The sequence below is a fragment of the Peromyscus leucopus genome, chromosome 8a (assembly GCF_004664715.2).
Source record: "Peromyscus leucopus breed LL Stock chromosome 8a, UCI_PerLeu_2.1, whole genome shotgun sequence".
NCBI classification, from domain to species: Eukaryota; Metazoa; Chordata; class Mammalia; order Rodentia; family Cricetidae; genus Peromyscus; species Peromyscus leucopus.
This window is the reverse complement of record NC_051085.1, coordinates 35,067,150-35,085,858: the sequence shown is the minus strand read 5'-3', so window position 1 is coordinate 35,085,858 and position 18,709 is coordinate 35,067,150. Positions and strand designations below refer to the sequence as shown.

The 18,709-nt window shown below is 41.8% G+C and overlaps 1 protein-coding gene across 6 annotated transcripts in view; it reads left to right on the top strand.

Moving 5' to 3' along the window:
• Nucleotides 1-18,709, top strand: part of Phactr2 (phosphatase and actin regulator 2) — a 265,333-nt gene that overhangs the window by 225,063 nt on the left and 21,561 nt on the right. For 4 of the 6 annotated variants that reach the window (XM_037200465.1, XM_037200467.1, XM_037200468.1 and 1 more), the window contains 5 exons: nt 1,663-1,853; nt 3,310-3,466; nt 8,472-8,548; nt 14,324-14,385; nt 15,875-16,012. In XM_037200465.1, coding sequence (XP_037056360.1) covers nt 1,663-1,853; nt 3,310-3,466; nt 8,472-8,548; nt 14,324-14,385; nt 15,875-16,012 — 625 coding nt within the window. The remainder of the gene's footprint in view (nt 1-1,662; nt 1,854-3,309; nt 3,467-8,471; nt 8,549-14,323; nt 14,386-15,874; nt 16,013-18,709) is intronic. The other 2 variants (XM_037200469.1, XM_037200466.1) reach the window with 1 other exon arrangement.

The following is an 18,709-nucleotide window of genomic DNA, read 5'->3' as shown; positions in this document are numbered from 1 at the left end:
TATGTATTGGTGAAATTATTAAGGTCACTCCATGTAGTTAAAAGGGAGGTTTATTTTATGGGGTAACTTACAAGTGAAGGGATAGTTTACAGGGTCAGGGAAATGTGTAGCACAGTCCGGCGGTGTTCTCTGGAGAACTCTGCTCGGTCTACCTCCAGTGTCCAGGGTCCAGGAACCAAGAGAGCCGGCGCATCCGGATCTCGGGTCTTCAGCGTCCTCTCTCGGCCCCACCTCGTAGGCATGACAGTTACCAAAGCCTCAATGGGTGTTGGAACTTCCAGATCAAAGGTGGAATGGCTACCCACTACAGTTATGTATATGTCACATAATTAAAAATGCTATTTCAGGGACTAGAGAGACGGCTCAGGTAACGTGGGTAAAAAGACCCTAACTCAGCGCTAGTACCCACATAAAAACAAGGCCTGGAGGTCCACATATGGGACACCAGTGCTGGGAATAGGAAGGCAGCAGCGACAGGCAGATCCCAGGAGCTTGCTGGCCAGTCAGTCTAGCTGGAATGTTAAGTTCCAGGGTTAATGACAGTACATATCTCAAAAACTAAGAATGATAGAGGAAGACATTCAAAATTAGTGAACACACACACACACACTCGGAGATTTCATATGCCCCTTTGAAAACAACATAGGCTTTTGGGTTCTTTCTAAGAAAAGAAAAGAAAAATGGAGATTCTTGGAAGTGCCTGGGTTTATAACCACAAAATTGGCTCTAAATGCCTTTTGTTCTACTAGTGAAGTTTGCCTGTGTGCGTCAGTCAAAACATTTCCTGGTTGTATTGTTGTTGTTTGTCTTGGGGGAAGGTTGGGGGTTGGTTTTTCATTTTTCATTTTTTTTTTTTTTGTCTGTGAAAACACCAAATGTGAATTCATCTATTTATATCAGAATGTATTTGGGGTGGGGGTGGTCTTCCTAATCTGACAGTAATGAATACGCTATTTTTTTAAATTAAATGTTTTAGTCGTCCCATGCATATTCTACTTTAGTCTTGGAAAATGGGTGAGGATCGTAGAGACCTTTACCCATCTGAATGACAAAGCGATATTGCCCCTCCCCCAGGATATTACCTTTCTTCTGAAGCTTCCAACACTCTGCATCTTGGGTGTTCCTCTAGTCCTGTAAGAGGCAGTCTTATTCTAAATTAGTAAGAGGTGCGCTTTCCTGGGTGACATCCTTCTGGGTGCTGGGAGGTAGAACACTGAATCCTGTTAGTCAAAGGTGTCGTAGGAGCAGAAGGCAGACAAGTCAGGGTGCTAAGCTCCGCAGTGGGTGGCTGTGAGAGCGGAGGAGTGGGGTAAGGAAGTCCACTGAATGATCCAGAGACCTTCGTGGAGGAGCTGAGAGTTAGGTTTAGACTTGGAGAGCCAATAAGAAGTGCAGACAGAGTCAAGGACCATGGAGCTTCTCACTCATTATCGTTGTGATTGTGTGTGTGTGTGTGTGTGCGCGTGCGCGCGCGCGCACTGAGGTTATGAACAAGCATTGCCACAGCTGTGTTTTCTGTCATGTGGGTTCTGGGGATTGCATTTCTCCCATCCCTGGCGTGAAGGTAGTTCATGACACTAGCATGCTTTGTGTAGTGTTGTTATTCATGAGGATTGCTCTGCACTTCATGTTACCCTCTACTTTTTTTTTTCCCCTTAATAGTTTTACAACCAAAGATGAGCTGGGGAAAGCTGGACCTCTTGGGCAGATGGGAGACTCTTCAGAATCCTTCAGTGCCTCGGAGGATGAGGCCCCAAGAGAGTACCAATCCAACGACTCTGACTCAGATGGACCCATCTTGTACACTGATGATGAGGAGGAAGAGGATGATGATGATGACGGCAGTGGAGAAAGTAAGAAGTTTTCTAAGGAGTAGAGGAGTCGGTGGGGTACAGAGGGCCACCTCCTGTGCAGCACAAAAGCCTTGTCAGCCGCCACCACCCAACCTTCTCCTCCCTCACCTTCTCTCAAATTAGAAATACGGCTGTCCTAGCTAAAACTGGTGGCAAGCCTCTAACCCTAGCAACATGGGAGGGAGGTTGGGGCAAGACCATAGCAAGTTCAAAGCAAGCCTTGGGTACAGAGCGAGTTCAGGGCTAGCCTGGGCAACTTCATGAGACCATGTCTCAAGCTTAAGTGTAAAAACAGGCATGGAGGATAGTATAATTCCGTAGGTTCAATTCCCAGTACTGAAAAAAAAAAGTGTGCCTGTCCCCGAAGTTTAGCTCATGATGACAGCTATTTTCAGAAGAGGATACGACATAGATTGTCACACCTTTGACAAATGAGTTAGACTAAATATTTGTCTTGATACCAACAATCTAAGCTTTCTAAGAACAGAGGTTTTGTTTTGTTTTTTTCTTTCTATGCAAGTCAAAGGTGGCCATCCCTCCAGGTATGTTCTTGAAAAAAAGGGTGTCATGGGCAACGGTGGGGGTTCCTTGGCCTGCTGGAAGTGTTAGAAAATTTCACTCATTGTCTGCTGTGGCTTAAAGAGAGAGGAGAGGGGAGTGAGTCATGAATGACAAACACTTTTTTGGAATTAAAAATGCTCACTCGTCCACCATTGCAAAGATAGGATGTCTTCTAGAAAGGAAGGATCCCAAAGGGGAATGAAGGCCATGGACTGTGTCTAATTAGATGACTGGAGTGTGCTGTTACAATGTTGTTGTTGTTTTAAACTTAGGAGGAGCGTGATGTAGGAGGAATTCACTGTGGGATTGAATTTATAGATGATTAAAAGTTATTAGTATATTAGTGATTCAATAGAAATGTATTAGATTTCCTCTCTGTAGCATCCATCTGATAGCTACTGCCTGCTGGGAGTTTAAGGATGCCTGGGTAACTAAGAGTTAAAGCATTTGTATATAGGGTAGGCTCCTTGCCAGCATGACGCCTGGCTCGGGGGAAGGGGATGACAAGGATTAACTGTACAGAATAAAGAGCGAGGATAAGCTTTTGACTTGAAAAGAAAGCAAAAGAGTTGTGCAATCACTGATTTCCATGATCCACCAAATCAGCAGAATAAACCTCAACTATCTCCGTCCAGATGATGAGGTGATACTTCCAAGCTTGTACGGCTTTTTTTTTTTTTTCAGAACATTAAAAAAAAAATACTTCAGTTCTTTTTCAAAATGAATTATCTCCAACTCAAAAATCCCTCCCCCGCTTTTGACTGATTAAGTTTCCCCTCTTGCACGCAAGTAAAGAATTTGGCTCAGGTCCTGTTAAAGTCCAGCCACATGTAACCAAAGCCCTGGTAGGGTAAAAACTGATGTACCTGTATTTCTGCCCTCTTTCAATCTTCAGGTGCTTTGGCAAGTAAGATACGACGAAGGGACACTCTTGCCATAAAACTTGGCAACAGACCATCCAAAAAAGAACTGGAGGATAAAAACATCCTGCAGCGAACATCTGAAGAAGAAAGACAGGAAATAAGACAGCAGATCGGGACCAAGCTAGTCAGGTACTTGCTGGCAGTGTGAGTGCAGGAGTGACTGATTGTAGTCATCCCAAAGTCTCCTTTCTGCCTGGGGTCTTGGTGAATTCACCAGGTTCAGGGGCTCCTGTCCAATCCAGTCTTATAAATTTGGTCTCAGATGATAAACCAGCCACTCAAAGGATTTGCCCTCTGGTCAGTTAGCCAGTAGCTTTGAGATCTCCAGAACGTGTAGCTCAGAGGTAAACAGACTTTAAAAAAAAAAAAAAAAAAAAAAAAAAAAAAAAGATCAGTTATGAATTCTCAGACTTTGATGGCCGGCTGGTCTCTGTTGGAGTTATTCAACTGTGCCGTTGCATAACAGAAGATGTAAATAACATATAAACAAATGAACACGAGACTGCGTCCATAAAATGCATTTACCAAAAGGGGTAGCACAGGGGATCTGGCTTGCAGTCCGCAACTTGCCCAGTCTCTGTTCTAATCTGAGGACTTACTGAGATTTACATGAAAAGTGTGAGGTTCCATCATGTGGGCTGTGAGACTGGAGAAATACCAAGCTCACTGGCCTAGCCTTGTCCTGGTCAAGTAAGCATAGCACTCTGTCCAAACACCACCCTTTAGCTTGGGATGAGTGGGCCATCAGGCATCACTCCTCGCTCCCTGCTGCCCATGTGTGCTATAGGCCTTCTGTTTTTTGCCACGAGTGACTTCAGAAGTCCATTGAACATGGATTTTGAATAGCAGTTCGTTCCTAGGACAGAACTGTTTCTGATACCAGCTTGAGCACACGCAAGTGTCACTGGTTTCTGCTGATTTCTCTCACTCTGCACACCAACCAAGGTCTATCACTAGGAGAAGAGAACCAGATCAGGATATGAAGATGGGAGGAAGCTGCTGCCCTTGCTTAGAAGCAGGAGGAGGTTCGGACTAGGGCTGCCAGGGAGTATTGCTGTTCTCCATAGGGAGAGAATCTCCAAGGCCCTTCTCTGCTAAAAGGGAGACTTTCAGGAATAGCACCTGGGGCTCCTATCAGAAGGGAAGGCTCACCTCCCTAAGGAATCCAGGAGGAGGCCAAGGGGTGTGCTGTCACCAGCTCCAGCAACTCCCTCTAGGACTCAAAAAGAAGTCCTGAGTACTTTGCCAATGATCTCCTTCTCACTGGAGTGTGTTCACCTCAGCCCTAAGCCTGGGCCATTTCCTGCCTCAGGAAAGAGCTAGCAGAAGTCAAAGGAACTTCATGTCAAATTAGTCTTCTTAATGAGTAAAAGCAGGAGCCCCTGAGGCCTCAAGAGATAAAGGGACTTTCTGGAAACTGTACCGTTTCTTTATAACAGAAGCAAGTTAGGATCACTGTTCATCTATGATGGATTTCTTTTATTCCATCTCTTCTACACCACATACATGCAAACATGTGACAAATGTGTTTTATTATTTTATTGCCTTTGTTTATGCTTTGTTGTGAAAATTTTTAATCATTGAAAAATAATGCATATAAAATGATAGCAAAATAGGGTAAGCTCCCTTAAATGCAAAGAATATTAGTATAGTTTATCATCGTAAAGGATTTTTAAAAAGTGAGCACTGTGCCAGGATAATCGCTCACTTAGTAAAGCATTTGTTGTGCAAGCGTGAGCCTGGGCTCCATCCTCAGCTCCTAGGTAAAAATTGTATTATCTTACAAAAACCTGAGACAAGCCAGAATTAAAGGTTTTTATAAATTATGTTAAATACATTAGTACCTAGAAAAAACCTAAAATCATTTTTTAAATGAGCAGTTTCCCTCCTCTTTTCATACTAAATGTCTAGTCATAGTTACTTGTAATGGAAGAAAGCTATACATTATAGGAACAAAATATTGTTATTATTCCTATTCATATGCCTAGAAAACTCTGAGAAAGATAAATCTGCTACATCGTAACTTCTGCAAGTCCAAATATCTGAGGTTAATCAATGAACGTGAGCATCATGGTAACACTGTCATCATAGTAATACAGACATTGGCACAGAACGGGAGAATATTACAAGTGGGAGAGATAGCAGTCACAGTATTTTCAACAGCCCTTTTAATATAGCCAACTGTTTATTTAACAGTTGAGGCTCCAAACACTTCCCGTCCAGACAGCCACGATGGATGGAATGAATTTAGAAAGGAGAGAGAGAGTAAACATTTGTATCAGTGAGGAAAACTCATCAGGCAGGTTGACCAGATGTACTCCTAGTGTGAAGTTTGAAGGAAAGTAGCTGCATTTTACAGAATCAGAGCATTGAGGATGTTTCAGGTTTATGAAAGGAAACCAGACAAATGCCATTTCTTCCTATGTGAGCTAAAGAAAGATCCAAGCTAATTCACTGAGATGCAATGAAAGACCCTTGAAGGCATGTTTCAAAGATGCTTAAGGGTGTGAATGATAGACTCAATAGTGAGAGAAGACTTGGCATAGTCAGAGTGTCTGGGCTAGGGTGGAGCCCAGACGTAGAGGAATTGCTTAGCAAAAATAAGACCCTAGGTTTGATCCTTAGCACTTCAAATGAACAACGAATGAATGAATGAATGAATGAATGAATGAATGAATGGAATGTGGCCTTATTTAGAACTGAAAAAAAAACTACTGGCAAAAAATATATCTAAAACAAGACAGAAGATAGCCATTGCTTGATGCCATTGATAAAACAGTTCTTATATTTAAAGCTCTTACTACTTGTATCACATCAAGAACCTAGTAAAATGAAATGTTTGCTTTTGTCTTTAATTGTATACACTAATTGAACCAGCAAAGCACAATTAAAAACGAAACCTGAGTTTATGGGGAAAGAGCATACATTGTTCTTGATCAGTATTTTTGAAGCAGTTTAGCACTGTGATAAAAATATCTATAAAGGTATTTCTTTGCATAATAATTCCATTTGGGGAACATATGAATGGGGGGAAGGATCTACAATGATTTATTTGAAGGACTTTTTATAAAGATATATGTTATAAGCCTGTGGATAGCAAACAACAAGTTAAAACAAACCAAGAATGAACCAAGTAGACAAAACCAGGACAGTGATAGAGAAAAGGGGGAAAAAATAGCAGTGTAGCATACTGTCACTGAACATCAGTCCTCTGTCAGTTTCATCAGGGATTTATTGGAGATAATGCTCAGGCTTCCACGGGAAGAACAGAAGTGTGAGCATAGATTAGAATGGGTGGAGATGTCTCCATTTCAGTCCTAAACATCCACCTGGGGGACCACCTCTATCTTTTATGAACTAGTATTCAAATGCTACCCATAAAATATTTAATATCTTTGTGAGTACAGACATGATCTATAGCTTTAAAATTTTTTAATATAGTAGTGTTTGTTCTTAGTAAGATATAAATGTTAAAGAGTTGCTTTCAGTGAACACAGCACACCTTATGCCAGTGAACAGCTCACACGGTTCAAGCGTAGATAACACAGTTTAAGTCAAGTGAGATTGGAGCGGATCTTGACCCCAGCGTTTGCTCATGTTTTAATTTAAGCAAGTCAGTTCATCTCCCTTTCTTTGTCTGCAAGGTGGGAGCTGGCCCTTGCCTTGCTGAATTGTTTTGAGGATTCCCAACACTTTAAGCATCTAGTATGATACAAGGGCTGTTTGATACTCTCCTGTGGGGCTAAAAAACCCAGAGGCTTTCACTCTTAATGCCAGCCAACCGTCAAGGTCCCATGTTAATCAACTGTAGGATTTTAGAAGGTAGGAAAGGAAAAGAAAGCATTCCAGAAGAAGGAAGTTCCTTCAGGAAGAGAGAGCTAGCACACTTGGGACAAACTGTAGACCATGGACAGCACATACACGTAGCACACGGTGTAGTCATGACACAGAATCCAGCTGCATAGGGTACCATTGCTCCCTGGAGCCTTTTGTGGACTCAGCCCCTCACCTTAATTTCAGAGTGGTCCCAATGGAGATCTAACTTCAATGAAAATTTGGGAAAACATTTGAAGGATAACTAGTTGGTTGTGGTCCCAACATTTAGAGTTGGCTGTGTCTAGTAACTATATGTATATTCATCTTAACTTACACAAATTCGGCCTCCATCCTGAGGCAATCTTTCACAGCAACGAACAACAAATTAATCACGTAAAGAAGACCAAGAACAAAGTTATAAGGAGTTTCTAAGAGTTCCTGGTCTCTTGTAAAGCAGTTAACTACTAATCCTGGTGAGCCTGGCTTATCTCAACAGCAGGGAAGAAAGGGGCCGCATAGCTTAAGATAACGTTGTATGGAATATATTCACTTGCAGTGCCTGATGCAGGCTTTCCCTTCAAACCCTGAGCAGCATAGATTGAGCAACTCATACATTGGCGTGAACTTTGCGGCAGCAGCAGATTTGAGGCCCCAGTACCCTGTACATTAATTATAAGCAAGCTATCAGCTCAGCTGCTGTAACATGTCAGGAATACCGGAGTTCAAGCAATGTATGTTGATTTCTTTCATACCAGACAGTCAGAGGAAGCTGGACCACCCAGCATGATGGGAAATTTCTCCTCCTCTTCTCCTCATAGACCTAACACCCCGACTCCTGTTTTGTGCATTTCTTATGGCCCTGGGGAATCTTATCTTCAAGATCAAAGCAGGCTTATAATACCATGTTCAAGTGTAGCCTGTGCAAGAAAGAAATGGGGAGCAGGGACTGGCAGGGACTGCACACTTATCTGTATTGAGGTGGGGGGCAAACAACTTAACAAAGCTCACTCTGCTCATGTCCCCTTGCAAGAAGTCAGTCGCATCCCACACCTAGCTAAGGAAGCTATGATCTGTAGGCATTTGCCCAGACAAAAAGTCAGATGCCTGTCTTCCAAGGATGGGTGGAGAAGCAGAGACACGTGGAAGTCTAAGCCACATTCAGTAGTCTACAAACAGGAAGGAGACATTTATTTTACAGGCTTAAAAAATTGTTTTTATTTCTCAAGATATAACAATGGCTAGCTTTGCTGGTTCATTAGTATCTTCTGCCAAATGGACCTCACTTTAACATAAGATGTATTCATTTTGTAAACTGTAGCATATCATCTTGTCATTGTAGAAGACTCAGCCAGAGGCCAACAACAGAGGAATTAGAGCAAAGAAACATCTTAAAACGTGAGTATGTGTTGGTATAGCATGATCCCTCAGGTGATCAACAACAAGGTACCCCAGGGACAACCCATCCATCAGGAGGGAAACATGATTCACAACTGACTGGAATGGCCCATGTATGTCATATATATTCATAGACGTTTACATATTTAAAAAAAGAATTTCTTGGTTTTCATATTTCATTTTATGACTTTAAGACTGATATTCCCTAAAGTGGAGTCCTGGCCATAGCAATTATTTCTGAGAAAAATGAAATTTATCCCATGTGTTCTTTTGCCCAAATATTAAAGCAAATGCTCTAGTCTACTTTCAAATAACTGCCAAAGAAAGAATCCACAAGAAAATCAATCAAACATTCCTATATTGTTATGAATAATACAGTTTGTTGCTAGGTTGGACAAAAGTCCCAGTTTAAAATGATGGTTAGAGGATTTCTCAAGGCATTTCATTTTCCATTGTTGTGATAGCTCTTCTTCTTTCTTGAATTCTTTGTGGTTTCTTGAGCCTTAAAGACTTCTCCATTCATTTCCCACTTGATTTTTCCATTCTGACTTCTGGTGGCAAAGTGTGGGAGATCCCACTAGAAACGCAGTTTGTCCTACCATTCTCGGGGAGGCCGCTAGCCTCAGTGAGTGAAAAAGCAAGCCGAGCTGTACTCCTAGAGCTTAGCCTAGTTCCAGAGGAGCTTTTTAGTGTATGAAATACCAAAAGACAGGGACGATCAGCCCTTGGGGCAGACTGCAGTAGTAGTGAGCCATTGGCATGGGGACATCCTTTTCAACCAAGCCAGCAGAGTACAGTCAGCCTGCTGGATGACCCCATGCTTTAACATGAGTTATTATCTTCTGTAAAGGAAAAAAAAAAAAGATTTTTGTAGCATATTTATAGGGCTTTTGCCGTAACTGAAACAACCCAACAATGAGCATTTACCAGTGCAAGGAGGACCAACCACCCAGTCTGTAGCGTGTCTCCCCCGCTGTGCTTTTTCTGGCTATTTGTGAGTAGAAGTTGAATAGCACCCATCAAAGTGCCTGCTAATATGCAGAAATGCCACTTGGAAAGACAAAGAGGTGATAGCTACAACCTAAGCATTTTTACCTGAGCAACATCTAATGTTGACATGAAAACAAAACCCTAAGGTGTCAAAAGTGTTGAGGAGTTCCCAGGACATACTCGCTAAGTTCAAGTTTAAGCTCTAGGAGGAATGCAAGCTCCTACAAGTACAGAGGGTATGTCTTCTTGGATGTCTGATGAAATACTTCGAAAAGAAGGCCTTGCAAGTTCTGGTAATCCTGTCCTTTGGGACTGATGTGCCAAGCCACACTGGAGTTTAGTTATTTGAGGAACTCTTTCATGGATCCGGAAATTTATTGCATGTTGATCTTAAGTGCTGTATTGGCTTCTGCACCCTCTGTTTTCCTGGAGGTTCGGGAAAGAGTGAAGCCCCAAAGTCAACTTCAGACTTGACTCCAGCCCTCTTTTACTTCCTTCTAAGTTCATGTTGATTCTGGACACTGGAGGTCCTATTTCCAGTCTAGAGAGGCTGCTAACTGGCTCCTGATCTCCTGACATGGGCCAAGGGAAGCAGGCTGAGCTGGGGGCAGTGGCGGGTTGGGGATAGGTGGGTAGTGTTCTTTCCAGTGAGCATCGCAGGGACTTAGCCCACAAACACTTCATTCATTCCCCTTCTGCATTCCTCCATACTTTTTCCTCTTTTTGCTTGTTTATTTCATCTCAAGGTTTTGTTCAAAGGCAGCAGCAGTATCAAAATAAAGACACCAGAAAACTATCTGTGACAGTATGATTTTTAAGGTCACATCGACCATTTCTTGGGGCCTAGGAAACCGATTGAAAGCATAAAGTATTCAATAGTTCTCTAATCAAAACCCACCACCCCTTTAGTAACTGTGACTGAGATGGCAGGAAATGCCAGTAGCTGTTCTGTGAGGACATGGGACAAACTTGATGTCTTAGCTCCATGTCCCTTATACCCCACACTTGCTTTCTTCCCTATGTTAGTTAGAGTGGTTTTCTTTAACTGCATTTATATTGTGTAACATATAAACTATATAATATGTATAAGTACATATTATGTTATATAACATATAAACTATATTTGTACTTGATTATTCGTTTTCAAACCAGTCCCTTAAAATCGAGAACATACGTAGAGGTATCTTTTCCTGCCTCTGGCTGATCAGGAAAAGGGATATGGACAGGACATCTTTTCCATATGGAGCCTGAGAAAGGATGCAAAGCTCCTGTGTGCAGCTGTGTCTTTCCAGCTGTGTTTTCCATCCAGAGAGGGGTGGGGAAAGACCCAGGCCACTGGGTTCTGAATCTTTTTCTTCAACAATTAACTATGAAAAATTTTAAATCTATAAAAAAAATTGAAGGAATTTTATGGACAGCAACTAATTAACCATGTGTCTGCCATCCACATTCTACTATTGACATCTTTATCATATACTACCCATCCATTGACTTATGTTCACTAACATATATCTGCATGAATATATATATATATGTTTCAAAAGTTTACAAATGTATTTTCGTTTGTTGAAAATACATCCATGGGGCCAGTGAGATGGCTCAGCAGGTTAAGACTCTGGCACCAAGTCTGACAACTTGAGTACAATCCCCAGGCCCCACATGAATCTACATGAATCCACTTCTACAAATTTTCTTCTCTCCACATGCGTGCTGTGGCAGTGTGCTTGTGAACATAAATAAATAAATAAATAAATAAATAAATAAATAAATAAATAAATAAATAAATAAATAGATGGATGGATAAATAGATGGATAAATAAATAGATAGATAGATAAATAGATAGATGATAGATAGATAGATAGATAGATAGATAGATAGATAGATAGATGTTTAAGAGCTAAAACAAAACAAAAACCCACTCACATGGAAACGTGTCAAGCGGCAAACAGATAAAGGAAACCAGGAAGAACATGTGGGGTGAGGCCCAGGTCATTGCACACAAATCGATGGTTCAGGGGTGCACTTCGGTTCTGGTCGCTGCTCTTGCTCTCTTTTCCCTCTTCTCTCCCTCACACCATGCGGGGGCCACCCTGGCTAGGCAGTCAGGTTTCTGCAGTGCCCGCTGCCTTGAAAGCACATGTATTGATGGAGTGTTTATTCAGACGCTTCCCTGTGGCTGTCTGAAGTGACGCCCTTCCGCTCTGATGCAAGACACTGACCAAGAGTTCTGTCACGTCCTTCATGAAAACCCTTCAGCCCACCCCAGTACCCCAAACAGTTTACGTCGTATTGTACAGTCAGTCCTCTAATTAATCAAAAAGTGAAGGGGATGTACCCTAAATGAACATCTCGGTGAATATTTAAGTACCAATATCAAGATGTCGCCTTGTCCCTGTGCCATTCTGCAAAGACTCAGAAGTTACCCCATGGCAGCTCCCCTCCATCCCTCATCCTCTTTAAAAGTATCACTTCAAACATGGGAAATGTTAAAGGCCAGTTAGTGCCTAGTGTCAGGGAAGAGTTCCCAGATAGTAAAACCCTGTTTACTTAAGCTTCCTAATCTGCTCTTCCTTTCTTAAACGTCACTGTCACTTTGTTGTACAACATCCTTAAAAGGGTAAAACTAATATTCCCTTTAAAGAAAGGACATTTTACATAAGTAGTGAAAAACCTTTGTTTTTTTTTTTTGTTTTTTTTTTTTTGTCTTTGAAAATGCCTTTAAGAAATGAAGCATAGGGCTTGGGCAGCTGGAGAGGTGGCCTAGCAGTCGAGGGCACTGGCTGCTCTTGCAGAAGACCTGGGTTCAATTCCCATCATTCACGTGTCAGTTCACAACCATCTGCAGCTTCAGGTCCAGGACATCCAGTGCCCTCTCCTGACCTCCGTGGACACCAAGCACACACATTGTGCAAACACAAGTGAAGGGAAAACACTCATAAGATAAAATAAATTAATTTCATTTTTTTAAAAAAATAGCTTTAAAAAACAAAGAAAGAAAAAGTGAAGCATGGTAGGCATATAGGAAGAAGTGACTAAAATTATACTTAAGGATTATATTATTTCCTATTGTTTCATCACAGTTCTTGCCTTGTAAAGCTCTGATTTGAATTACATTACCAACAAGTTTGGAATTTGTGTAATATGTATAATAGACCGTTCACAAGCTTCGTTCAATTCACATTAAGTAATTGGCCCTTTGGATACACTTTAACAGTGTAGAAAGACATGTTTCTGTGAAGCAGTCACCCAAGCTTACGGTCCATTCATAATAAAAAAAAAAAATCCAAGTTATAACCAAATCCATGTGATGCAGGGACTTGAAGTGTCTCTTGACTGAGGGTGATTTCGGTTTGTGTCACTATATATAACTACACGGATCATCCTCTTCACATGGAAATTAGAAAATGTATTTCAGAAGAAAACAGAAAAGTCATTATGTCCAGAGAAGAAAAAACAAAACATGTATAGAGAATACAGCCTGCTCAATAAGCAAATACCTGTAGGTTCTGCATATACTCAAGACTAACTTTTTACTCTTGAAGCCAGTAACCTTAGTGGAGAAAAGTCCATTTGAATTTTTATAAGAAATACAGTTTGGAGTTAGGTGAATTGCTCAGTCAGTAAAGTGCTTGCTGCACAGGCATGAGGACCCAGGTTCTGTCCCCAGCACCCCCTTAAAAAGCTGGATGTGACGGGGCACACTTAACCGTGTCAGCGCTGGTGAGGCAGAGGCATCTGGGTTCTTGGGGCTCTCTGGTGTCTGGCCAGACACCGCAGCCTCGTCATTACCCCTCAGGTCCTAGTGAGAAACACTGTCTTAAAAACCAACGTGGGTAGCCCCAGATGATGACAGTCAAGGTCCTCTGACCTCTGACCTATATTATACTACACTATATATAGAGAGAGAGATTAAAAAATAAAACTTTTTCATAAAAGAGAATTTTTCTGAAGACTTAGTTGATTCTGAAGACTACACTAGACTCTTTAGAATATAAGTATTGTACATATCCTGCTCTAAAGTAAAACCAATGCCTTACTTAACGCAGATGAGATACAGGAAGAAACAGACAGAAGCTTTGCAAATAGGCATCCCATAAATCCCGAAGGCTGTCTGTTTCTTTAAGAATTCTGAACTTTTTTTTTTTCAATCCCATCTGTTGGACTGCATGAAATTGCACTACTTGATGAAGCACCAGAGAAAAAGACGACTTTGGAAAGTTAAACTCACAAGAAAATAAATAATTTCCACCCACAGTACATCTTGACCCCATTCAGAACATTGGTTTAAAAGCCAAGTCCCAAGGAATGCTTACATTTTGCTTCTATGGAAACATAGGAAGACAAGTCAAATATTTTGGTTGGGTTTGAATGGAAGTCAGCAGCTTGGACGTGCATGGGATGGTTCTAATTTGTTCTTTTAATGTGCCTTGGAGTTTTCACATGAAGATCAGATCCAGAAGTAGATTTTTATCTGAATTCTGGTATATTGTGTTTCTAAGACCATGAGGTGGTCAGCAATAGTATGGGCATAGAACAAGAAATCAGGAAGCAATGAGGTTTAAAATCAGTGAAGAAAATCAGCCAGTTCCATAAAGAAGAATCCTTGCATACGTGCACACGTATTACATGTGTATGATCACTCTTTCTGCAAAATCCTTTGATACATTTCTAAGGTGATGGCTTCTCAGCATATGCCAGAGCTGGGCAAATGTTCCTGATAGACTTTTCTTATCACACGATCATCACTAATAACTGTACTTATGCCTTCCTCCCCTAATAAACAGAAAAGAACGAAGAAGAGGAGCAAGAAGCAAAAATGGAACTGAAACGGAGACTCAGCCGGAAGGTGATGATGTTATTACTGCTATTGAGCATGTGTGTTCTGTGATACAGTTTATTTTGTTAGCTACAAGCCTGCTCTTTACATGTGACTGGGATGTTTAGGGATGAGCGCTCCTATTAGGTCATAGTATGATCCAAGGCATTCAAATCAATAATGCATAAAAATCAGTTATTTTTCTCTTTGCATGCTATGTTCATTTTGAAAAAAAATAACAGTGTGTACATTGCATTTACTGATTATGACAATGTGTATTTTAATTTTCAAAGGTTTAAATACAAGAAGGAAAATGACATATGCAAATCTTCCATTTAGAGAGCCAACATTAGCATTTTAGTATATTTTTATGTCTTTAATGAGATTCAAAAATACTCACAGTTTCCATTTAGTCTTGGAAATACTAAATAAGTATTTTGTGATTATTAATGGCTTGTCACTGTTCTGCAGCAGACCTGGGTAACTAATTCATGGGGTGAATTTGACCACAGTGTTACCCAAATTGACAAATGGCTTATCTCTAGAACTCAGGCCATTGTTTCCACTTACTTACAAAAACACAAACCTGATTCCAAGGCCACGACTTTCGGTTTCTGTGTTTAAAAAAAAAATAATAGCCTTTGGAAAAATTAAGGATGATCAGAATTTATATTTCATTATAAATCTAAAGATATATCTTCCATACCTGGAAGAGAGCAGGATGACTAACCTATGACCCCATAGTCGAGCATGTGGCCTGACTCACATTGTTGAGGGCTGGCTGGGGTGCTCACAGCAAAAAGCATTCCAAGGTAGGTCTGGGTTTCTTTCACATATAGGATTATTCCAGCCTTATTCTTGGTGCTTGTAAATCAAAGACACCCCCAGGGCTAGCCACATTAGATATGATGATAAATTTGAATGGGACAGAAAGATTGCAAGGACTGTTCTCCAGGAAGCCTCCTTCATCTGCCTGTCAGCTGTTCTGGCTGTGGGTGGACAATGCAGGACCTGTGTCCTTCTCCCCAGGAAGGCCACACTGTAGCTCCGCCCTTCTTTGAGGCACTGCTGCTGAGAACACCGCATTTCTACATATATGCCAGGAAAGCCAGAAGCAGACACTCCTCTCCACTTTTCTAGGAGTTTCAGAGTTTCTGTCTCAGTCTGTCAGCCACCACGATAACCATCCTCGAGCTGTATTACTGGTGGGCCTTTGCCACCGTGTGTTCCTGTGTCAGAGATGCCAGGCAAGCCTTAGTCTGGGCGCCAGGCATGTTGTGGGGAATCGCACAATACAGACGGTTGCCAAAGGCTGACCTAGCTAGCAGTGATGATTTTCTGGTCTGGAAATGAGGGCACGCTGCTTTCTAGGTCTCATTACAAATTCCCAAGATGCCGTTGCTTTTCTTTTAATACCTGAAAGTGACCTTAACTTTGAAGTGTTCCAGACAGAAAACTTGCCGCCTAGAGGCTATACACGTGTAACTGAACTCTGCCTTTCCCTCCTACCCTCCTGCAGCTCAGCCTAAGACCTTCTGTGGCAGAGCTACAAGCCCGAAGGATCTTGCGATTTAATGAGTATGTAGAGGTCACGGATTCTCCCGACTATGACCGCCGGGCCGACAAGCCCTGGGCCAGGTTGACACCTGCAGACAAGGCAAGTATCTCAGTGACCTTTTGTGTTTCCAAAACCTGCATACTCCTGCTCGCCCATCCTAGCATCTCTCTCCCTCTGAAAGTCTAAACACTTACAAGTGGTCATGTGGCGTGATAGCAATACAGTCCTTTCAACTGGACTTCAGAGAAAGCTCGCCCTTAGTTGCTTTGTAGCCTGTCCTCATTCAAGCGTAGTTGAGTTCATTCATAAGCCTAAGTGAGTAAACTCCGAATGAAAGAGGGGCGTCCAAATGAAGTCTGTTTCTTTAATTTGGGGAGGAGTTTATTATTATTATTATTATTATTATTATTATTATTATTATTATTATTTAAAAATGTGTTTTTTTATTACTTATGTGATTTGGTATTTTGCCTGTATGTATGTCTGTATGACGGTGTTTTGGTATCCTGGAACTGGAGTTATAGACAGTTGTGAGCTGCCTTGTGGGTGCTGGGAATTGAACCCAGGTCCTCTGGAAGAGCAGCCAGTGCTCTTAAACCATTGAGTCATCTCTCTAGCCCAAGGGGAGTGGGAGGAAATTTTTAACAATTTTTAACCTGAAGGAAGGAGCCAAAACGCAGGGAAGATAAAGTCTACACAAAGAAGAGTTCGAGCAGGACATAATCGTTAGAGCAACAGGCCAACGTTTAGTAGACAGCAAGAGGAGACCAGGGAGGGTGGGATGGTCAGCATAGGCTGCAGCAGGCACCAAGGGAGGAGGCTGTGGACAGATGCCTCCCTGTACAAGCAGCTTGTCAAAGGCATACAGGAAATAGTTTCCACTTCTGTGAGCTGCTGGTCTTCTGCCCATCTTCTCTTGGCTTATAGGATTTCTGTTGATTCATAGGGGTTCTTCATGGATTCATGTTTGTATAAGTTGAAAATAAGCAAGTGCACGCCTTCTTCCATTTGAGGACATTCCAGCTCTGTTTATGGGACTTTTTGGTGAAAAGGGATGCCTTAATACAGTTGAGTGTAGTCAGACTCTTTCCTTTCTGTGTTCATATTGGTTTTGGGGTTTTTTTTTAGCTCTTCATGGTCCAGAAGGAAGGCTCAGCAGGTAAAAGCACTTGCTTTGCAAGCCTCATGACCTAAGCTCCATCCCCAGGACCCCTATGGTAGGAGAGAAATATCTTCCACACATGTTCTGACACAAAGGGCCCTGCACTCACACACACACAGTAAAATAAGTGTGCTTTAAAAGTCTAACCCTCAAGAATGGGTGAGACAGTCATTTGGCTTGATCTGTTTGGGAGGCAGCTGTGCGCTAGTGCCGGGTCCTGGGCTCGTTGCATGAGTTGGCTGTTTGAATCCTGGGACTTATGCAGGGACGCTTGGCTCGGTCTGGGAGGGGGGGACTGGACCTGCCTGGACTGAGTCTACCAGGTCGACCCCGGTCCTCGGGGGAGACCTTGATCTGGAGGAGGTGGGAATGGGGGGTGGGCTGGGGGGAGGGGAGGGGGGCGAGAGGGGGAGAACAGGGGAATCTGTGGCTATTATGTTGAACTGAATGGTGTTGTAAAATAAATTTAAAAAAATATGAATGCAAAAAAGAAAAAAAGAAAGAAAGAAAACAGTGCAAAAATAGGATTTAAAAATTGTATCATATTTTTGTTTAAATGAAATATGGGAAAAGAAAAAAAAAGTCTAACCCTCGAGTATGAGATGTGTCATTAGATGTGGAGAATTAATTGCATTTTTGTTATAAAAATTTTGTTATGAAGCTCTATCTTAAAAAATGACTCATTCTCTAAGGCTTCTTTTACTGATATTATTTTAAACTGTATTAGCAAATTGAATTACTTCAGATTAGCTTAGTACTGTGGATTCAGACCTCAAGCTAGGTGGACAGTAAGCTTATGGGTCCAATGCTCAACCTACATTCCTACCTACCCCATCCCAGCTCCAACTCGAAGTCTCCTTTGGTGTCCTCTGAGGTTTGGTAGCTCAGCACAGCTTTGCATTGGGATGTTCCATTTGGTCTCCCCCATCTTCCATATCTCACCTGCTTTTGAAAATGACTGCTCATATTCGCCAGATTTAATGCCAGTGTCCTCAAGTCAAAGACATTTTCAGTGTTTGCTACCCTTTTCTGGGCTCCCTCTCTTTATTTTGCCCCCTACCTCCCCAGCCCCGCCAAGAAGTTTCTTTCTGCTCTCTTAGCAGCCATTCAATACATTTAAGGTAATTTTTAATGCTATGTTTATCATTTTAATTGTTCTTCAATGGATTAATCAAGGGTTAATCAAGGCACCTAGTGTATCATATTGCAAGAAATGGATTTCTTCCAGTCACTTTCTTTTCAGCTATGGGCTTTCATCTCTCTCCCCTCATTCAGTGACTTTCTAGTTGATACTGCTGCAGTCATGTCCCCATGCAGTAAACTACCCTCAGCATAGTGATGAAGAACAGAGTTCCATAGATCTTACAGATTTCATAGGTTGGAATATATTCAAGGATTATTTGGGCAACTCCGCTTTCCATGAAGTTGACTAAGTTTACTCAGTGTCATCCACCTGGTGACTGGACTACTCTGAGAGGTCCAGGATCGACTTTCCAGTGTGTCTTGAATCTTGGTTGCCATGTTCAGAGGTGGAGCTCAGCTGGACTGCCCTCAGAACTTCCTATACATGGCCTCTTTAGTGTGAGTCATCAGACCTCTTCCCTAAGCTAGCTTCCCTCACAGCAGATATATGT